At 38.7% G+C, this 18705-nt stretch overlaps 1 protein-coding gene across 1 annotated transcript; it reads right to left on the bottom strand.

The window, feature by feature from the left end:
- Positions 1 to 11529: 11529 nt before the first annotated feature.
- Positions 11530 to 16526, bottom strand: LOC139729730 (putative nuclease HARBI1). Its single transcript, XM_071640667.1, has 3 exons — positions 16277 to 16526; positions 14402 to 14591; positions 11530 to 12250 (listed from the first exon to the last, which is right to left on the bottom strand). The coding sequence occupies exons 1-3, from the start codon at positions 16524 to 16526 to the stop codon at positions 12061 to 12063; spliced, it is 630 nt and encodes a 209-aa protein (XP_071496768.1). The 3' UTR covers positions 11530 to 12060.
- Between the last annotated feature and the right edge of the window lie 2179 nt (positions 16527 to 18705).

Genomic DNA, 18705 nt, shown 5'->3' with positions numbered 1-18705 from the left:
TCTAGTTTGGAAGGTGTTTTTTTTTTTTTTTTGTTAATTCAGTAGACGTACTTTGTACTGCATTACATACTGTCTTTACCAATGACTGACAGATGAGGAATAATATTGATTAGAAATGTCTTAAAGTAGATCTAACGTTAGAACTTGTAACGTGTTAGTTTGGAAGGTGTTTTTTTTTTTTTGTGGGCGTTCCCAAGTAGAGTCTAACGTTAATCTGGAGAATAAAAAGAAAAAGTCGTTAAAAATAAATAGGCCTAGAATGTTTCTAACGTTAGAATAGATTATACTAATATAGATATCCGTTTCACCACACAAGTGGTATTGAGAACTTGAGGGTAGATCTATTTTAAATCAACACAAATCAACATGCATTTGAATTTCAGGGCCCCTTTAAATTAGGCCCTAGACCTAGAGAACCACTCTAACTTAACAAGTTACAACGTTCAGTATAGTCTATTAACTGTTAGAATCTTAAACACAAACGGCCTAACGTTACAACTAAAAGGATCGACTGTGTGTCATTGGATTTATAGACCATCTAAGTAACGTTACAACAAAGGCCTATTAAACGTGAGGGCTAACGTTGACTGCTTGTGTTAACTGTGCTAGACCTCTTTCTTCGGGCAGGTAGGATTTACTTCGGGTAGAAACTCGGGTTTATGGAACATTAAAGAACTGTTAGTTATATTCCAAGGGTGGTATTCTGAAAATCTTCCTAAGTTTCTTCCTAAGTTTCTTCCTAAGTCAGAAACTTAGGAAGTGCCTAGGAAAGACAAAATTGGTATTCTGAAATGTCTTCCTAGGCACTTCTTAATGCAAATTAGGCCATCCTTATCCCCGCCCACCGCGCTTACTAAGCCAATGCAAAATATCGTATAATAAGAAACCAACCAATGACAATCATGTATCTTGTAATTATGACGTCGGTACAAACACACGTGTTCTGCTACTAGTATCTTACAGTATATATTATGCACTACTTATACAACGGAGGAAACGTTGAAAGAAACAAAAGATATTTTTGGTAAAATATGTTTTGGGTATCTACTCATGAATATATCTCTGCGAGATGCATGACCGACTTTTTTTTATGCCCACTCACTGCGCGCATAAGAATGCTTATTGCGCGCATTTGATAGCGTATTGCAGTAAAGGAGATAAAACAGTAACAAAAACGGTACTCGTTTAATGTCCATCACATCTGCTTACAATGGCGCCGCTTAAGAGAGAGGAGAATTTTTCGAAAGAAGAGAAGAAAGTGTTGATTAAGGAGGCAATTGCGAGGAAAGACATCGTAGATGGGCTGCTGTCTCCAGTTCTAACTGCCCAGATGAAAGAAAGGGCATGGACGGCCATTGCAACAGCTGTGAGCCTTGTGAACGGAAATGTCCGCACTACGGACAAATTAAGGAAGAAGTTCTCAGCAATGAAATCTGAGGTAAAACTGAAGTTGGCGAAGAGGCGACGGGATGCGCAGAAGACCGGCGGAGGGCCTCCACCACCTGAACTGGACGAGGATGAACTCCTTCTGTCCCACTTCCTCGTAGAGGAAGTGGTGTCGGGTGTTTCATCATTACCAAATTTTGAGACGCCCACCTTTTTGGTTGATACCAATCCTATGACAGTCTCCAGCGGGGAAACTACCGCCTTGAACACATTGGCCGGTCTGGCCACAGGGTTCAGTTTCTCTCTCACAGCGGGTGAGTAACACATGTATGAGATATACAGATGTGTATATATATTTCTAAAAATCTACATTTCCCGACAATCATAGGCCTATCATATTAGTAATATAATGACAGGCCTTATCAAATTGTTTTGTTTAATTTTCTATCACCGGATTTTCACCTTACTATTTTTGTAAATTAGTTTAGTGAGGATAGATGTATGTGGTTTTGTGTATTGTTCGTAGTGAAGAGAAGGTACATGTATACACTTCCACAGCAATTCTCGAAGTTGGAAAAAATGAGACTAGGGGTACGCAAGTAGAAGGCCTACATTGCAGCCTTTCATTCGAGGAAGTTTCATGTGGACTAGTCGTTGAGCAAGTAACTGTTTTACAACATTCAGCAATAACTATTTATACACAATCTCGGCTGAGAAATGACTCACCTCTCTGGTAGGCGGTGAAACAATGTAGTTAAAGAAAGTTACAGATCACTTGTTATTTCTGACAGCAATCAACGATATTCGGATATTATCAATCGGCGTCCTTGATCTTTACCCATTACGGCGGCCGCCTCAGAAGTCGTGTGCTTATCGGGAGGCGTGCATAGCTCATAGGCCACGAGAGAGAAATATATCAAGCCGAGTGGCGCTTTCAATACTAGGAATTATATCCGTCATCAATAGCATGGAGGATAAACACACAGGCGAGCAGAGGCTCGCGGATACTCATGAGAGAGATTTTCTACATAATTACATGATAAGGAACTCGAAGAGAAAACGAAAGATCGGGGAGGGTCATTGACCCACAGGGAGAGAGAGGGAGGGAGATGAAGAGAGTGCATGGTGGAAGACGGAGAGGTCGGAGCAGCGAGGAGATTGTGGAGGAAAGAGAAGCAGATAAAAGTTGAGCTGCTACAGTAGTAGGACCCTAAAGTAATAAAAAAATTACTAATGTCCACTTTATCATGTTTATTAGATTTAAGACTAGAAAGGTAATATACTTAGACTATAGACAGACTCGAGCTATGAATTCTATAATTTATAGAAGAGATTTGAAATTAAATAAAGCAATCAACGAATACCGTCTTACTTCTTTTGTGCTCTAAAAAAACTTCAAATTACGTTACAAATCATTCATTGAAATAAGCGTTATTGGTATGCGGCTACAGACTATATATCGGATTCATTTCTTCTAGTAATCGATCCCCCAAAACTCGTTTCCATTTAAGAAAATGACTCGATGGGCCCACCAGTGCCTGTCAGCATAAGCTTGGTTGATGAGGAAGAACATGCATTGTCTCGCAAGACATCAATGGGGTCAGCTACCAGTGCCGAAGTGTCACCGTCAACTCCTGCTTCAAAGAGACGCCGAAAACCAAATGTCGATGAGTCACAGACTGATAACTTGATGGACACCTGGGCAACGTGGATACAGCTGGAGCGAGAGAGACTGATGATTGAAAAGGAGAGGCTCGCAATCGAGCAAGAAAGGCTGGCTATCGAGAGAGAGAGGCTTGAGATGGAAAGACTCCGAGGTGCATCGCAAGGGTTGGTATCACGCAGTACACTGTACTAACGAAAATGATGATGATAATAATATAATGATAACAAAACAATAATAATAACTTAGGATACCACGACTTAAAGCGCCCAACTTCTTGTTCATAATTTACACTTATGTGTGTATGCATGCGTGTGTGCTTGTTGTGTTGTGTCATGTGCTATGTGTGTGAAGAATCTATCGGGATATGTCGTTTCTCACAACAGTCAACTGCAATGGGGATACATTTCACATTATTTTGGCATTTATGAAAATGTCATATTGACACAATGATATATCATGCATGGAAATGCTCATTTATTCAGACATAAAGAGCCCTCTTTGGGGACCTAAATGCAATGTGTTATGAGCATTCATAATGTGTAAAATACAGTACCCGCAGGCAACATAATTATGCAATGGTTTGCTGTAACACCCATCTCTATTGAGATACCTATCATTGGTAAGCAGGTCAATGTTCTCGTCATTCAAACGGTGGAAAAAAAAAAAACTTAACATTTACACACGTAGAATACAGGGGCGGATACAGGGAGGACCGCAACCGGCGCAAGCCCCCCCCCCTTTATTTTTTGTTGAAACAAAAGAAATAAAAAAAAATGGGGGGAGGGGTGCGTGCGCCCTCCTTTATTTTTGTAAACGCGCCCCCTCTTTACGGAATTCCTGGATTCGCTCCTGGAATATCCTCTATTGTTCTGTTTGCACATTATCATATTCATTACATGATTTTTTTTTTTTTTTTTTACTTTTTATAATGTATATACATGTATATATATATATATATATATATATATACATATATATACACACACTGTATATATAGCAATGCATTATTTAGCCATTGAAGAATGAGTTTATTCTACTCAAATTACATACATATATATATATATATATATATATGATTGATATTTGTAATTTATATGATATTGTAATGTCTATGATTATGTCATTAAAAAAGAAAGTTATGAAATGTATCCAGGTAGTATTTACACTGATAAAATTTATAATCCTTATACAGCCTGTACAATGTATATGGAGAATGACAAAATAATGTGTGTAGATGTCTGTTTCTGCAGGTAAATAGTCACGACATTGATGTTCTTCTTTTTTCCCTAAATAAATCTAATAAAGCATAACCCATGAAGCATAACATTAAATATAAATGAAGCATCAACAATAAATACAGCCGGTGACAAACTACAGGTTTCATATTTAAAACTGTAACAAAAGCATGCAACCAAGAAAGAGAACAGTGAAGTCTGGTTTAGGAAGGCTATTGCAACATCGAGTACATTTTATTACATTCTAAAACAAAATGTCAAAAACATATTAACATAACATCATAAGTTTTATGCTGTAGTGTAGAATTTATAGGTGTACTCATTAAGTTCTCAGCATAACACATTTAGTAAATTACATGTGAGGTCAATTTAAGAGTGATACTCACATATATTGACGGCATCATAAAGGTTACAAATGACATTTTCATTTCTCTATCTATATACAAATCATCCCCAGAAAATGAGTGTAATAAAACATGACTGGACCAAGAATGACAAACAAAAATTCTTAAAAAAAAATACAGTGAACAGAGATAGAACCCTCTTTGACAAGTACAATACCATTAGTGGTGAACAATAGTTTAGAAAAGCATGAGCAATAGAAATTGCTTCAAATGTAAGTTGAGATCCACAATATTTATTGAAATACATGTAGTCCAAACCTGGAATTACAGCTTTGTATGCAAAGTTGGCACAATATTACCATTAAAACAAGGGATATGTCTTTGCTGTAGGTACAAAATCATTCTTACAAAGATAATTTACATATATAATGTCAAAATTAAATATATGTACAATTCATTGAATATCTTCAATACATAATAACTTATTCGTCTCATTCTTTTCCTTTCTTTCTCTTAAACATGACAGATGCTGAAGCAACGGACTTGAACAATCTCATCTATCAAAGAAGACTGTTTGCTGACATCTTGGATCTGGCAATAAACTAATGAATGCCATTTCAATACCAGTTAAACAATTTCTCGTCTTTACTTTCCTTTATTTCAGGTGAATGCATGTTAACGGACACGTTCACCTTCATATACATGTGGATTGAGCGAATGCAACAGTTTATATCAGTAGAACACATCAATGAAAACTTGTGGAAAATCAGAAAAACCATTCAAAAGTTATGATTTTTTTTTAAACTATCTGCGCAGTCACTGCTGGATGAGAAGACTATTACAGTGTATGATGTCACGTGTGCACAACGATATATGGAAACTTTAAAAAAAAAAAAAATCAAAAAACATTACCTTTTGAACAAAGTCAACTTTTCTTGGACTTGTTGCTGATGTATGATTAGGGTAATATTCCCCCTGCCTTCTGAAAGAGAGAAGATGAGTATTCTTTGGTTATACGAGATAAGTGAAAATATGTTGATTTTTCTTTATTCTTTCTTTATATCCTTGTCCACATGTGACATCAAAAGATATAATAGTTTTCTCATCCAGCGGCGACTGAGTATAAACTTCAAGAGTTCATAACTTTTGAACGAATTGTCCTATTTCCTGAAACTGTCACTGATGTGTTCTACTAATATTGAGCATTCACTCAACCCACTTGAAAATGAAGGTGAACTTGTCCTTTATTGCGCTTTGTTTGTGTGAGTGTGTGTGTGAGTATGCGTATGTGTGTAAGCCTTTTGAGTTTTACCAGATTTGTTGTGTTGTTACATGTACGTCCTAACTTTTTTTTTTTTTTTAAAGACACAGAATATTACAAGTTTCTAATCAAGCTGTAAGTTGAGCACTTTGCCGGGGGATCCGAACGAGCACAAGCACTCTCCCCCTAAAATGGCATTTCTTTTTAAAAATGGAAGAATACCATAAACAATATGACTAACAAAATTTATAGAAGGGATAAAGCCACCAGGAGTGATGACTAGATATCATAAAATTGTCACAATGAATTATTTTGATTAGTATTTTCAAAGTGAACATAATTACGGATTAGGCTGATATGAATCTTATTGTAACTAGAACTATCACTCATTGTTATTAATATACCTCCACCCACAATTGAGGTAAATAGCTCAATCAGGAATATTTTGTATGTTATTTTCAATGAAAAAAAAGTTACCATGGTAATGCCCTATTCAACAGTGAATAAATGTATTGCTCACTGTTAGTCACATGTCCAACATCTCAAGGCAAGTTCTCAATAACTACTGTATGTGAGCAAGATACATAAACTGATGCTTTCTATGCTTTTCAACAAAATTTTGCGTTGCCATGGTAAAACAATGTTTGACATTAAGAAAAAGTGAAGTTTGCACAACTACATATATCATAGCCGTCACATGTGCCAAATATAAAGCCAAGCGCTGAAAGACTGACAGGCTTATTTGAATTCACTATATTAGTGTATCATTTTCATTTGAAATATATTGTTACCATTGGCAACTCATTTCCAACTCTGAAAAAAGATTTTTGCATACTGTATATAGGTGATGTAGAGGTAACATATGCCAAATTAAAGAAAATCTGCCATTGCCATGGCATGTACAATAAAATACTCTTGAAAAAGATGTTTTGCACATCTACCTTAGATATCGGCCACACAGGCCAAATTTTGGGTCATTTGCTCAAGAAATGAAACAGGCCTTCGATCCACAACATTTTGTCAGAATTTTTTTAAATTTGCCGTTGTCATGGCAACTCATGCAATACTAATGAAAAAGGTGTCTAGCACATCTACCTTTGATAGTGGTCACACATGCTGAATTTGGGATCAATTGCTCAAAATGAGATGGGAGTTCTATCCACAAGATTTTGCAACGGACCGACCGCCTGGTGACCCGACCTCAGAGTCATTCCTACGGTATTTACTAGTACCCTCCTACACACTATGTGTGGATGGGGGTATAAATATACACAACCTGAGAGCTTGGGACTGTACAGTACTGTTTTAGGTGGGGATTCATGTTTTGAACATTCCTAAGTGAGATAATGAGAAATCTCTTACAAAATATAAAAGAGCATGTAATTTCAAGAAAGATTCAATGCATATTTGATGAAAATTGTTTTTGAAATGACTGAGATATCCAAAAAATTGATAAATATAAAAGGCGACAGGCCACCCCTTCTATTAACATCTCTTTGTTTCACCTTGTTTTTGGAAGTCTCAGCCATTTCAAAGCTGATTTTCATCAAATACAGTAAACTTTTGATAACCCTTAGAATTACATACTCCTTGACATCTCATTGTTTGTTTTTTTTAATGTCTCGCAAAACGTCATGTGCTAAATCCTCACCTTGACCAGAATGGTACTCACCTATTAACACAGTAAATTCAGTAATAAGAAATATTTTATAGTCTGCATGGACGTAAGTGAATAACAACAGTACCAAAACAAGTGATCCAGGTATCTTGCACTCATCTGAGTAACACAAGTTCACCTTCCATGCATTCCTGCAAACTCTTACCTGAGAACATTGGAAAATTGTGGTGGAGGTTAGCTTTGAGAACTGGCATGCTACCTGTCAAGTTTTGAAAATATTCATCAAGGGGTTTCCAATTATTATGAACATGCCCAATTACAGTGTATACATCACTGTTTGGACCCATCCCACCCACTTCCTTGGTCTGAATAAACTCTGTAGAGTAACAATGAAGTTATTGCATAAACAAGCACTTTTGCAAATTTTGATATGATCGGGGTGAACTTTGACCCTCTAAAAGGTGGAACATTCAGGGCAGCATTATCAATAGGTACATGTATAATCTATAATATTGTACGTATAGACGTGATATACCAAAATTGAAAAGAAATTGGTCAAGAAACAAACCTATTATCGCCACACAAGCGAACCCTTTCAAATTTACCTTTTCATGTACAGTGTATAAAGACGGAACAATGAAGGACATCATTACCAAAAAAAAAAAAGGAGTATTCGTTTTACCATAGTTCACCTTCATGCCAAATTTAAATATGACCTTAGAAGAACTGCAGCCAGTAGAGCGCTCACAAGAAAATCTCTGAGGCTGATGCGGCGGTGGCAGAGAGGGTAGCGGTACAACGAGGCCAAATCAATAGTATTCTTGAAAACAAAGTTTGGGGGATGCAATTAACAGAGCAATGCTTTGGCTAGACATTCTCAACATTTACACTTATTTGCCATTATGGTTATCATTCTAACACATGGTGATAATATACCTCTATGAATGCTACTTGCAAAGTTTGTTGAAACTCCATCATGATAAATTGAACAAATACATATTCTATTACACTGGGCCTGATAATTTCCAAAGTTTTGTGAAAGTTTTTCAGGGGATTTCGAAAAGAAGAAAATGCCCAATGTTAGTCCTCATTTTTGACATTAGGACCCCTCCTTCCTTCCCTATACTGGGTCCCAAGGAAGGCACCCCCTTTCTGCCTTAAACAAAACTGTAATATCAGTCATCAATACACTAATGTCATAAAAGGTACCAGGGAATAGCTCTATCACCACTGGTTCTAGATAAGATCTAAGATTCATTTATTGCTTGTTCATGCAATCTCAACCATTTTCTACAAAACTTAACAAACACTGTGAGGGGGTAATGCGCCCCGGCGATACGGTGCAAGTAACTCACTGATGAAAGGCCAAAGCATTTGAATTTGTTATGGTAATCGAACACTGTGCGGAGGGAAGGACAAAAAAACTAGAAATATCACTTAAGGTGATTAATACCCCCGCCCCTTGACGACAGTCCTACCCAAGGAATGATCTTTCCTTGATCTTCTGCTATTTAAATGCCGTTACCATGGCAACGCAGCTTCCGACACGTCCTAAAAATATGTCTTGCACATCTTCCCACCAAGACTATTGTGTATGCCACATTTCATAAGCTTTTGTCAAAAACTGAGGAAGTAGTTCAATCCACAAGATCTTTCCTTGATCTTCCGCCATTAATATGCCGTTACCATGGCAACGCAGCTTCCGACACGTCCAAAAAACATGTCTTGCACATCTTCCCACCAAGACCAATGTGTGTGCCACATTTCATGAGCTTCAGTCAAATGCAGAGGAAGTAGTTCAATCCGCAAGATCTTTCCTTGATCTTCTGCCATTTATATGCCGTTACCATGGCAACGCAGCTTCCGACACGTCCGAAAAATATGTCTTCCACATCTTCCCACCAAGATCAAGGTGTGTGCCACATTTCATAAGCTTTGGTCAAAAAACTGAGGAAGTAGTTAAATCCGCAAGATCTTTCCTTGATCTTCTGCCATTAATATGCCGTTACCGTGGCAACGTACTTTCGGGTACTGACAAAAAATGCGTCTTGCACATCTACAACCAAAGGCACAAATCTGTACCAAGTTTCATGGAAATTGGGCAAAAACTGAGGAAGTAGTTTGCAACACAAAATTTTCCATCATTTTGGCTCATAATATGTGAGCTGTTACCATGGCAACATACTTTTTGTCACTGTCAAGAAATGTGTCATGCTGACCTATATCCTAAGACAAACATTCAATATGAATTCCATGAGAATTGGAAGAACACTGATGAAGCAGTTTTGCCATGAAGCATTTTGCCCTATATTTTACCAATAACATGCCGTTACCATGGCAACGCACTTTTTGCCACTGCGGAAATATGTGTCTTGCACATTAACATATTCAGATGAACATCTGTACCTAATTTCATAAAAATTGATCAAAAACTGTGGGAGGAGTTCGCGACGCAAGATTTGTACCCATTTTTGCCCATAATATGCCGTTACCATGGCAACGTACTTTTGGGTACTGTCAAAAAATACGTCTTGCACATCTACAACTCAAGGCACACATCTGTGCCAAGTTTTATGTATCGGTTGAAAACTGAGGAAGTAGTTCGCGACGCAAGATTTGCATCGTCCGCTGATTCCTATATACCCCCTTCAAACTTCGTTTGGTGGGGGTATAAAAATATTGAAGTTCACCTCCCGTATCTCCCTTATTTTAGCACAAAATCCTTTCGAAACTTAACATATCTAACATGAATATATCATCCTTCATATAATTTTTGGAAAAAAATGATGATGTTTCTTTCAAGATATATGTGATTTATGGTCGAGGCGACTTTGGGAAAGGGTTAACATTTTCTTTACTGAACGTAAGTCTGCGCCTGCATGAATATGCATTTGATTAACATATTGCTACACCGTGTAGTCTGTATACACCAAACTCACCACTTGCAAAGTTTCCTGTTTAAGGTGAAAACTAGAGCACTCGCAATCGAGCACATGTATCCCCCGAACCCATATCCCATCCCCCATCTGGATTACTTATTTAGGCCAGAATGTTGTATAATACGGCAACTGTTGCATGATACAATAAAATCCGATGAGAAATGAGGCTAGTATAATATCATATATAATATAAGTAATATGACATGTCATCATACAGAAATTTGAAAAACAAGAGCGCTGGCAATGAAAAATTTTGTTAATTGGAATAATTCCCCGTTTACTTCAATAGCAAATTCGAATAAAATCCGACAAGAAATGTGGCTTATAGAGCATATACAAGATGCGAAATGGCCTCAAGTCGGAACACTGAGGGCGCCATCACCACAAACTATTGTGTCCTTCATGTAGAATGACCATCCATATAACTCTTTAGCAAGTTTGAGTAAAATCCAGTAACAATCAAGTTATTGCCTAAATAAGCATGCAAATTTTAACATGATCAGAGTGACCTTTGACCCTGTAAAAGGTGGAATAGTGAGGGCAGCGTTATCAATATGTATAGGTGTATAGATTTGACTATGATAAATTGACATACCAAATTTGAAAAAAAATCGGTCGAGAAACAAGTCCAGCGTCGCACAAAGAAGCAGATCCTGTTTAATTTACCTTTTCATGTATAAAGACGGAACAAGCGAGGGCGCCATTACCAAATAACAATAGGCTTCTTCATCTTACCATAATACACCTTCATGCCAAATTTGAGTATGATCGAAGAAGAACTGCAGCCAGTCAAGCGCTCACAAGAAAATCTCTGCGGGGGATGTGGCGGACGTGGCGTAACGAGTTTCCTCCGAACTCTGTTCAGGGGATGCAATGAGAGCAAAAAGACAACCCAATTTAAGAGAAAATACTGGACATGCACAACTAGATCATCTTCCTTCACATAAATTCTCTACTGGTCAGTGCACGCTTAGCCAATCAGTGTCGGGTTCAGCGCATACTTGAATGCAACAGGGTTTGGTTTTTGGTCCACAGGATAGTGAGTGGCCAGGAGAGGAACCCTGAAATGTGCTTCAAATGTTTCAGGCAGTACGAAAACCCTTACATCGGATTATGTACTATTCATGCTATGGGTTTTATGTGGGCAACAAGTGACTGTGTTCTTGATTTTTTCTTGACATAACCGTGCGCTAAATGATACAGAAAAGGTATTTAGAACACAGTATGGATATACTACCATAAGTTATATACCGAAGTTTCATTTTGGAGCAATGAAGGAAAATGTGAAAAAATAACACTTGTTTTGAGACCAGATTTTCTGTTTTGGAAGCTTAATTTCGACATCATTTTTACAAGTCTATCCTAAACAGAACCCAGAATAAGTGACATTGTGAGTTAGAAAATCGTTTCTCCTTCAATTTGCTGTATAGATTTAATCATTTGATGACTTTCTGAAGGTGAGATATTGCGATTGTCCTGCAACACTTCCCCTGCGGTTTTGCATACACAAACTGTCTACTTTATGCGAATGAGACTTCAAGGTCATATGCTTTTGGTGAGTTAACTGCACCGTATCGCCGCGCATACAGCTGTAATGAAGTCATGGCACATTCAAGCAAAGAATCTTGCAATAATGTTATTCCTTGTTTGAAGCCCAGAGTGGTGGTCGTTGTTCGGATGTTGTGGATCCACGTCAGCAGGAGCTTCCTGATGGGGGAGGTTGATGACATCTGGAAGAGGTAGTCTTCTTTCCATGCAGATGTTGTGAAGAACACAACAGCTCATTATTATTTTGCACACTCTGAAATAGAACATCAATAGAAATGGTAATTAATAAAAAATATATCATCTTTGAATAAACATAAAGTAGCAAATGAAATTGCAGTGCATAATTTGGTTTTTATCCATCTATTATTCCTACTACCTAATAATAATATTAAAGGAGAAATAACTTCAATAATCTTCCCAACAATTGCATTCATCTTTTGATACAGAGAAATGAAATACATTCAGTAGCCAATGCTATTTGCACTTTCCTGCGTTCATACTGTTACATGTCATCATAATTTAAAATTTTAGTTTTTTAATCTAACTGTCAAAATATCATTTAAATCATTAATACTTTTCACTTAAACTATAACAAACAGGGTTTTAACACAACCCCGATTATACCAAGGTAAGAATTTGGGCTGTAACGTTATCCACTTCATGTTCTTTGTTGTGTTTTCGTTCGCTTATAATGAAATTTCAATACAATGAAAGAATACTGCCAGTCACGAGGACTTCATTCAAAAAGGTGTTCACTGTACTTGAACCACTTATGAAATTTACAGAAGTTTAGAAAGCCATGGTATTACCAATGTTGACTCGATGAAACAAGAGACCCGTGGGTCACACGCTCACCTGAGTATCGCAAGTTCACCTTCCATGCATTCTTGCAGACTCTTACATGAGAACATTGGAAACTTATGGTGGGGGTAGCTTTGAGAATGGGGGCATGGTGTCCATTTACATATTCTATCACACTGGTAAAAATACCTGCCAAGTACACTGTACTTTATAGAATGTTGGATTATGCAGCTTAAAATACTTAAAGCCCTATCACTTTTGGTTAGAACTAGAGAAAAATATTATTTAATAATCATTAATTTAGGAGGTTTTGACCACCTGGGGCCCCCAAGGAAAGCATGATGCCCATTCAAAACTTTGAGACCTTAACCATATGGGAATGCTACTTGACAAGTTTGGTGAAAATCCATTATGATGTTTTCAGCAATAAGATGAAAATTTAGGCCCGCATTTGCCCCCCCCCCCATCCCATCCCGCTTCCTTGGGTCCCAAAGGGGTGGGGGTAGGGAGGGCACCCTTGATTCTCCCATGAACAAACTTAAAACAACAGTCATCAATATAATGAATCATTGCATTAACTTAGCTCAATCACTTCCAGTTCTAGAGAAAATCTGTATAGAAGATTCCTTACCCGAGGGGGGACCCCTGGGGCATTGTGCCCAATTTATGGAATTGAGATTCTATTCCCCTAGGGATGCTACATGCCAAGTTTGGTGAAAATTAGTGATAGGGTTTTCAAGAAAAAGATGAAAATTTACAATTTCGGTCCAAATTTAGGTCCCATGGCCCCCCCCCCCCCCCCCCCAAGGTGGGGCATGGTACCCATTTGATGGGAATGAGATTCTTTCCCCCTAGGGATGCTACCTGTCAACTTTGGTGGAAATTCATAATGGCATTTTCAAGAAAAAGATGAAAATGTGCAATTTGGGCCTCATTAGGACCCCTCCCCACCCCTGAATCCGCCATGAACAAACTTGAATCTACAGTCATTAATGTACTAATTCATAGTATTAACTTGGCTCTATCACTTCTGGTTCTAGAGAAGAAGATTTTTAAAGATTTCTTTTTTTTTTGGGGGGGGGGGGGGGGGGTAGGGGGGTTGAGCACCTCTGGGGGCCCCCAGGTAGGGAATGATGCCCACTCGAACAAATTGAGATCCTATACCCCCAGGAATGCTACATTACGTACCTGCCAAGTTTGGTGAAAATCGGTCAGGGGTTCTCAAGAAGAAGATGAAAATGTAAAAGCTTACACACGACGGACAACGGACGAAGAGCGATCGCAATAGCCCACTTCGAAGGCTCAGGTGAGCTAAATGTAAATGCTTAAGGAACATTAGTAAAACAATTTCAACAAACTACTTGGCAAACGTAGTTGCAGACATGCCGCCCAAGAATTGTGTTTATGTAATGACTTTTCCTGTTTTTATCTTTGTTTCCCCTCTAAAGCTTCTAGAGACCTTGCCAAAGGTATTATGCACTACATAAGAACAGTGATAATAATATCAATAATAATAAAGTGCAAAGATGAGTTGATTGACTAAATAAAGTCAGTTTACTTAACATTTGAAATTTATGAAACATAATCAACTAAGTTACTTTACCTCTCTGGTGAGTAGCACAAAACCCCGCCAGAACTGTCCAGGCATCTGAACCGTGCCTTAAGGACACCAAATGCTCTCTCCACGCTGACACGAGTTCTAGCAAAGGCAGCGTTGTACCTTTCTTCAGCGGGAGAGGCGGGATGTGGTACGGGCGTCATCAGCCAGGGTTGCAATGGATAACCACTGTCACCTATTCGGATATCATAGGAAAAAAAATGATTTAAGAATAAGAGTGGGAAATATTTCAGTAAAGACATTAAGCAAAGAAATTGTCATTGAAAATGAATTTTGAATCGACAATAAATTCAGCAACATTCTTATTTAAGCCACAAGGGCAATGGTCAGTCTACCTGTGACATGGAGAGACACTTGTCATTGCATTGCAGGGTAGGACCTTAACACAAGATTTGAGACAACCTGATTGTACGAAACTTGTAAATGTTATAATCAACAAATAGAACGGCTACTGTAGAAACTACACACAATGGTCTTTATAGCTTGGGAAGGAGTATCCATAAATTGACAAAATATAGTGTTTATAAGTTCATTTAATTAACCAAAAATAAAAATGAAATTAATTTAGACCTAAATATTACATCATACATGTATGAAGTGTATATATTGCCTACCTTTCATACTGTATGCCTCAACATGTTGAGTCTCAAGATGCTAATTTTACATCTGCGGTTGCTAGACCGGACTCTAGATAGACCTCAACAGTACAACACACACCTCATCTCAAAAACGCATAACTACGCTCGACATAGAACAAGGGGTTCCGCATGTCACTTGTCTGAGATGTTAGACCCTGTCTATTAAATACTTTTTTAAACACTAGTCTAAATGGTCAATGCAATGACATGACTTCCCATGCGGTGCGCTGCCTCAAGTAAACTTATTCTCGTCAAACATGAAAACATCACATCATGACATAGTTTGAACTCAGCAGTACCAGAATTGGAAACTTTGAGCAGAATCCAATGTACCACCAGATAGTAGTAGAACCCATTTTGATATACGTTACACTGCAGACAGTAAGTAGGCCTGCTACTCCGCCCTAGGAAAGCTGTAACAATTGGTTGGTATAAATTTAAATGCAAAGAAATTCTATTTATATTCTATTAGTATCATCTACAAAATTTTAGAGGAAATTTTTTTTTAAAAATCCAAACAGACGGATCTTTCTGTGTAGAATTAGTAAGACTAAAATTATAAAGTGTTATGCATGCATGGACAGTAACAATCACAATGTCTACCGGGCACTTACCATGATTTTTCTATGATTCTGAATAGTTGACAGTGCAGTGGTTACCCATTGCAACCCTGGCTACTTCCACAACTAACATTGTAGTAAAAAGTCCTAATAATTATGGTATGAGTCGACTATGACACGACGCCGCCCGGTACAGTAGTACTGTAGTACGGTACCGATGTATCCCGCCTCTCCCGCAGATGCCAGATGTCTAGTGCACGCGTGTGGATGACGTTTGGATTTCATGATTTCGACAGGTCAATTTGATTGAAAAGGTAAGAATTTCCTCCTGAATTGTCCACATTCCTGCCGTCATTTATACATATCGATGGTTAAAAAGGCAAATGCATGGATGAAATTTTGAAGCATACGCCGATACGGATTGCCTGGGACTGCACTCGACTCACGCGCACGCACTGTACTGGGTCACAAACGGTATGCATGCAATGAATTGGCAGTGGTTCGATTACGGATTACTGAGAGTGCACGTACGGATCGAACGTTCGAACCCTACGGTCGGGTGCGCATAATGCACGATTTGCGCTTGGTGGTGTGCGCGCATCCGCACTGACTGCGATGTGTTGCGTAATCATGTTTTCTTTCTGATCAGCTGGCTGACTTACCGATTAGCCATCCAGAGGGAAGTCGCCCGTTTCGAAGATCTGAACAGATATTGCTGTTTTCCCAGATGAATGCATCGTGACTCGATCCGGGCCATTTTGCTACTACATTTACGAATTGCAGGTCCGCATTTACGATAGCCTGGACGTTTATGCTGTGTTTTCCTTTGCGATTGACGTACACTTGAGGGTTTTCCTTGGGTGCTCGAATGTTCACATGTGTACAATCAATTGCTCCGATCACATTTGGCATTCCGGCGATATGGGAGAATTTTGCTTTGGTTGAAGCAAAAGTCCCATATCGGCCAAAATTGATGAACTGTGGTGCTCTTTCAAACAGGGCATCAGTCACTGCTGCTACAATCCTGCTCTGCGCAGGCTGGCTCAGTCCAGAAACATCCCCACACACATTCTGAAAAGATCCGCTTGCCAAAAAACGAAGGCAGCTTGCTACTTGCAGATCTACGGGAATTGTTCTGGCACCCTGATTGTGTCGAACTATTCCCTCATCATCTTTGAGGATGTCACAGAGCCTCTGAAAATCTACGTAGTGTAGACGGTAGTTCTTCTTGAATTCTTCAGGAGAAAGAGAATTTATTCGGAGTCTCTCGTGATCGTGAATATTTCTGTTCGCAACAAAAGGGCGTGCAAGGAGAAGAGCGGCCATGATGCATTGCCTGCATAACCAGTCTACGTGTATTCCTATGGGCCCTGCGTACTTAGGACATGGGCGAAGCTTTCCTAAATATTTTCCTAAAATTCTTTCCTAAGTGCGTTCTAGAATACCAACTTCTTCCTAAGTCAGAAATTTGCATATCTCATCCTCATTTGCATAATCTCCGCCCCTTTCCTAAATTTCTTCCTAAGTTGACTTAGGAAGAAACTTAGGAAGATTTTCAGAATACCACTTAGGAAAAAATCCTGACTTAGGAAGAAATTTCTTCCTAGGAAGGATTTCAGAATACCACCCCAAGTCAACGTTAGATTTTAGAACAGAAGTAGCTGTTGTTTAGGATGCCTAACAAAACAGTTAACGGCTAACGTTAGATAGCGTTGATTCTAACGTACGGTAAAGTTTGTTAGGTAGGCACCTTGCCTCTAAATCTAACGTTAACTAGGTCTAGACATATTCTAACGTTACACCCCAAGTGGACTCACTTTTTCCACTTTTGGATTGACAAAATGTGCTTAAATTATGTTTTGATACTCAGTAAATGAATGTTTGAATTTCCTTTCATTTTCGGACTAACGAAACGTATTTTTATAGGCCCTACCAAGATCCATATTTCTATTTATTCTTTGTCGGATTAACAAACTAGACCCCAGTAACGAACCTTTAGAATAACGACAAAAAGTTCGTGAAACAAACCCTTTTACTACTAGTTTGCTAATGCTAGACTTTAGAGTTTGTCTTTTCCGAACTAAAAAGTATTAGGCCTAGAGAATATCTATTTTTATTAATAGACCCCTACTAGATTTTATGTGCATCTCACACGTATTGTTAGCGCTAGTTAGTATAGTATTGTCAATTAGAATGTAACGACTAACAAGTTAGTCGTACTCGTAGATCTATGTAGCTCGAATCTAACGTTAAAAAGTATTAGGCCTAGAACCATCTAACTATAATGAGAACGGTGACATGATCTAGTGTTAAGTTGCCTTGGTTTTGAAATTAATACAGCGCAACTGTGTATAAATAACACCCCTGCCCCTGTTCGTGTGTCTTTTCTTTATGTTAAAATTCAGAGTATTTTCTTTACAAGTTTGTCAAATCTGAGGCAAATTGTGACTAGTAACGTTAGAACCTGATACTCGGACGTTTTGGAGACACCCAACTATTCAACGTTAGATAAAATAGCTGCAACATGCGCATGCACATAAAGTCATGGCCACACATTACCGTACACGTGTATGTCAAACTGGTGATTGTCTTCCGGGTCAGTATCGGATTATTAGCCGGGTTCACACGTACAAATTAGCGGGATGACGATCGCGATGCTCATCCCGAGTTTTTTTGCGAGCGTCCACACGTACCAAATTAGCGGGATAGCGATCGCGATCGGTATCCCGCTAATTTGGCGAGCGTCCACACGTACCGAATTATCCCGCTAATTGCCGATAGAGATAACAGCAAAGCCTGCAAACTGGGTCACGCAGCGCCCTTCTCTATCACTGCCTGCGCGCACTTACCTTTGTCCATTGTCTTTTACGCGTCAGTGGTGTGGTTCGCGCGCTGTTGTTATTGTTCTCCAAAGAGGTGAAGGACCTCTTCGCAGAGGCCTCGCTGTTGTGATGTGCGCATTGCATGATGGGATGTAAAAACTCGAGATTGTAATCCCGACCGTTCACACGTACCAGCGTGGGGCCAATTATCCCGCTAATTGGCGAACCAGCGCAAGATTTCTTGGGATTAGCATCGCGATGCTTATCCC

This window comes from Diadema antillarum, unplaced genomic scaffold (assembly GCF_040938485.1).
Source record: "Diadema antillarum isolate AM-2024a unplaced genomic scaffold, OU_Dant_1.0 seq00000260_RagTag, whole genome shotgun sequence".
Lineage (NCBI taxonomy): Eukaryota > Metazoa > Echinodermata > Echinoidea > Diadematoida > Diadematidae > Diadema > Diadema antillarum.
The sequence above is the reverse complement of the archived record's forward strand: the minus strand, read 5'-3'. Positions and strand labels throughout refer to the sequence as shown.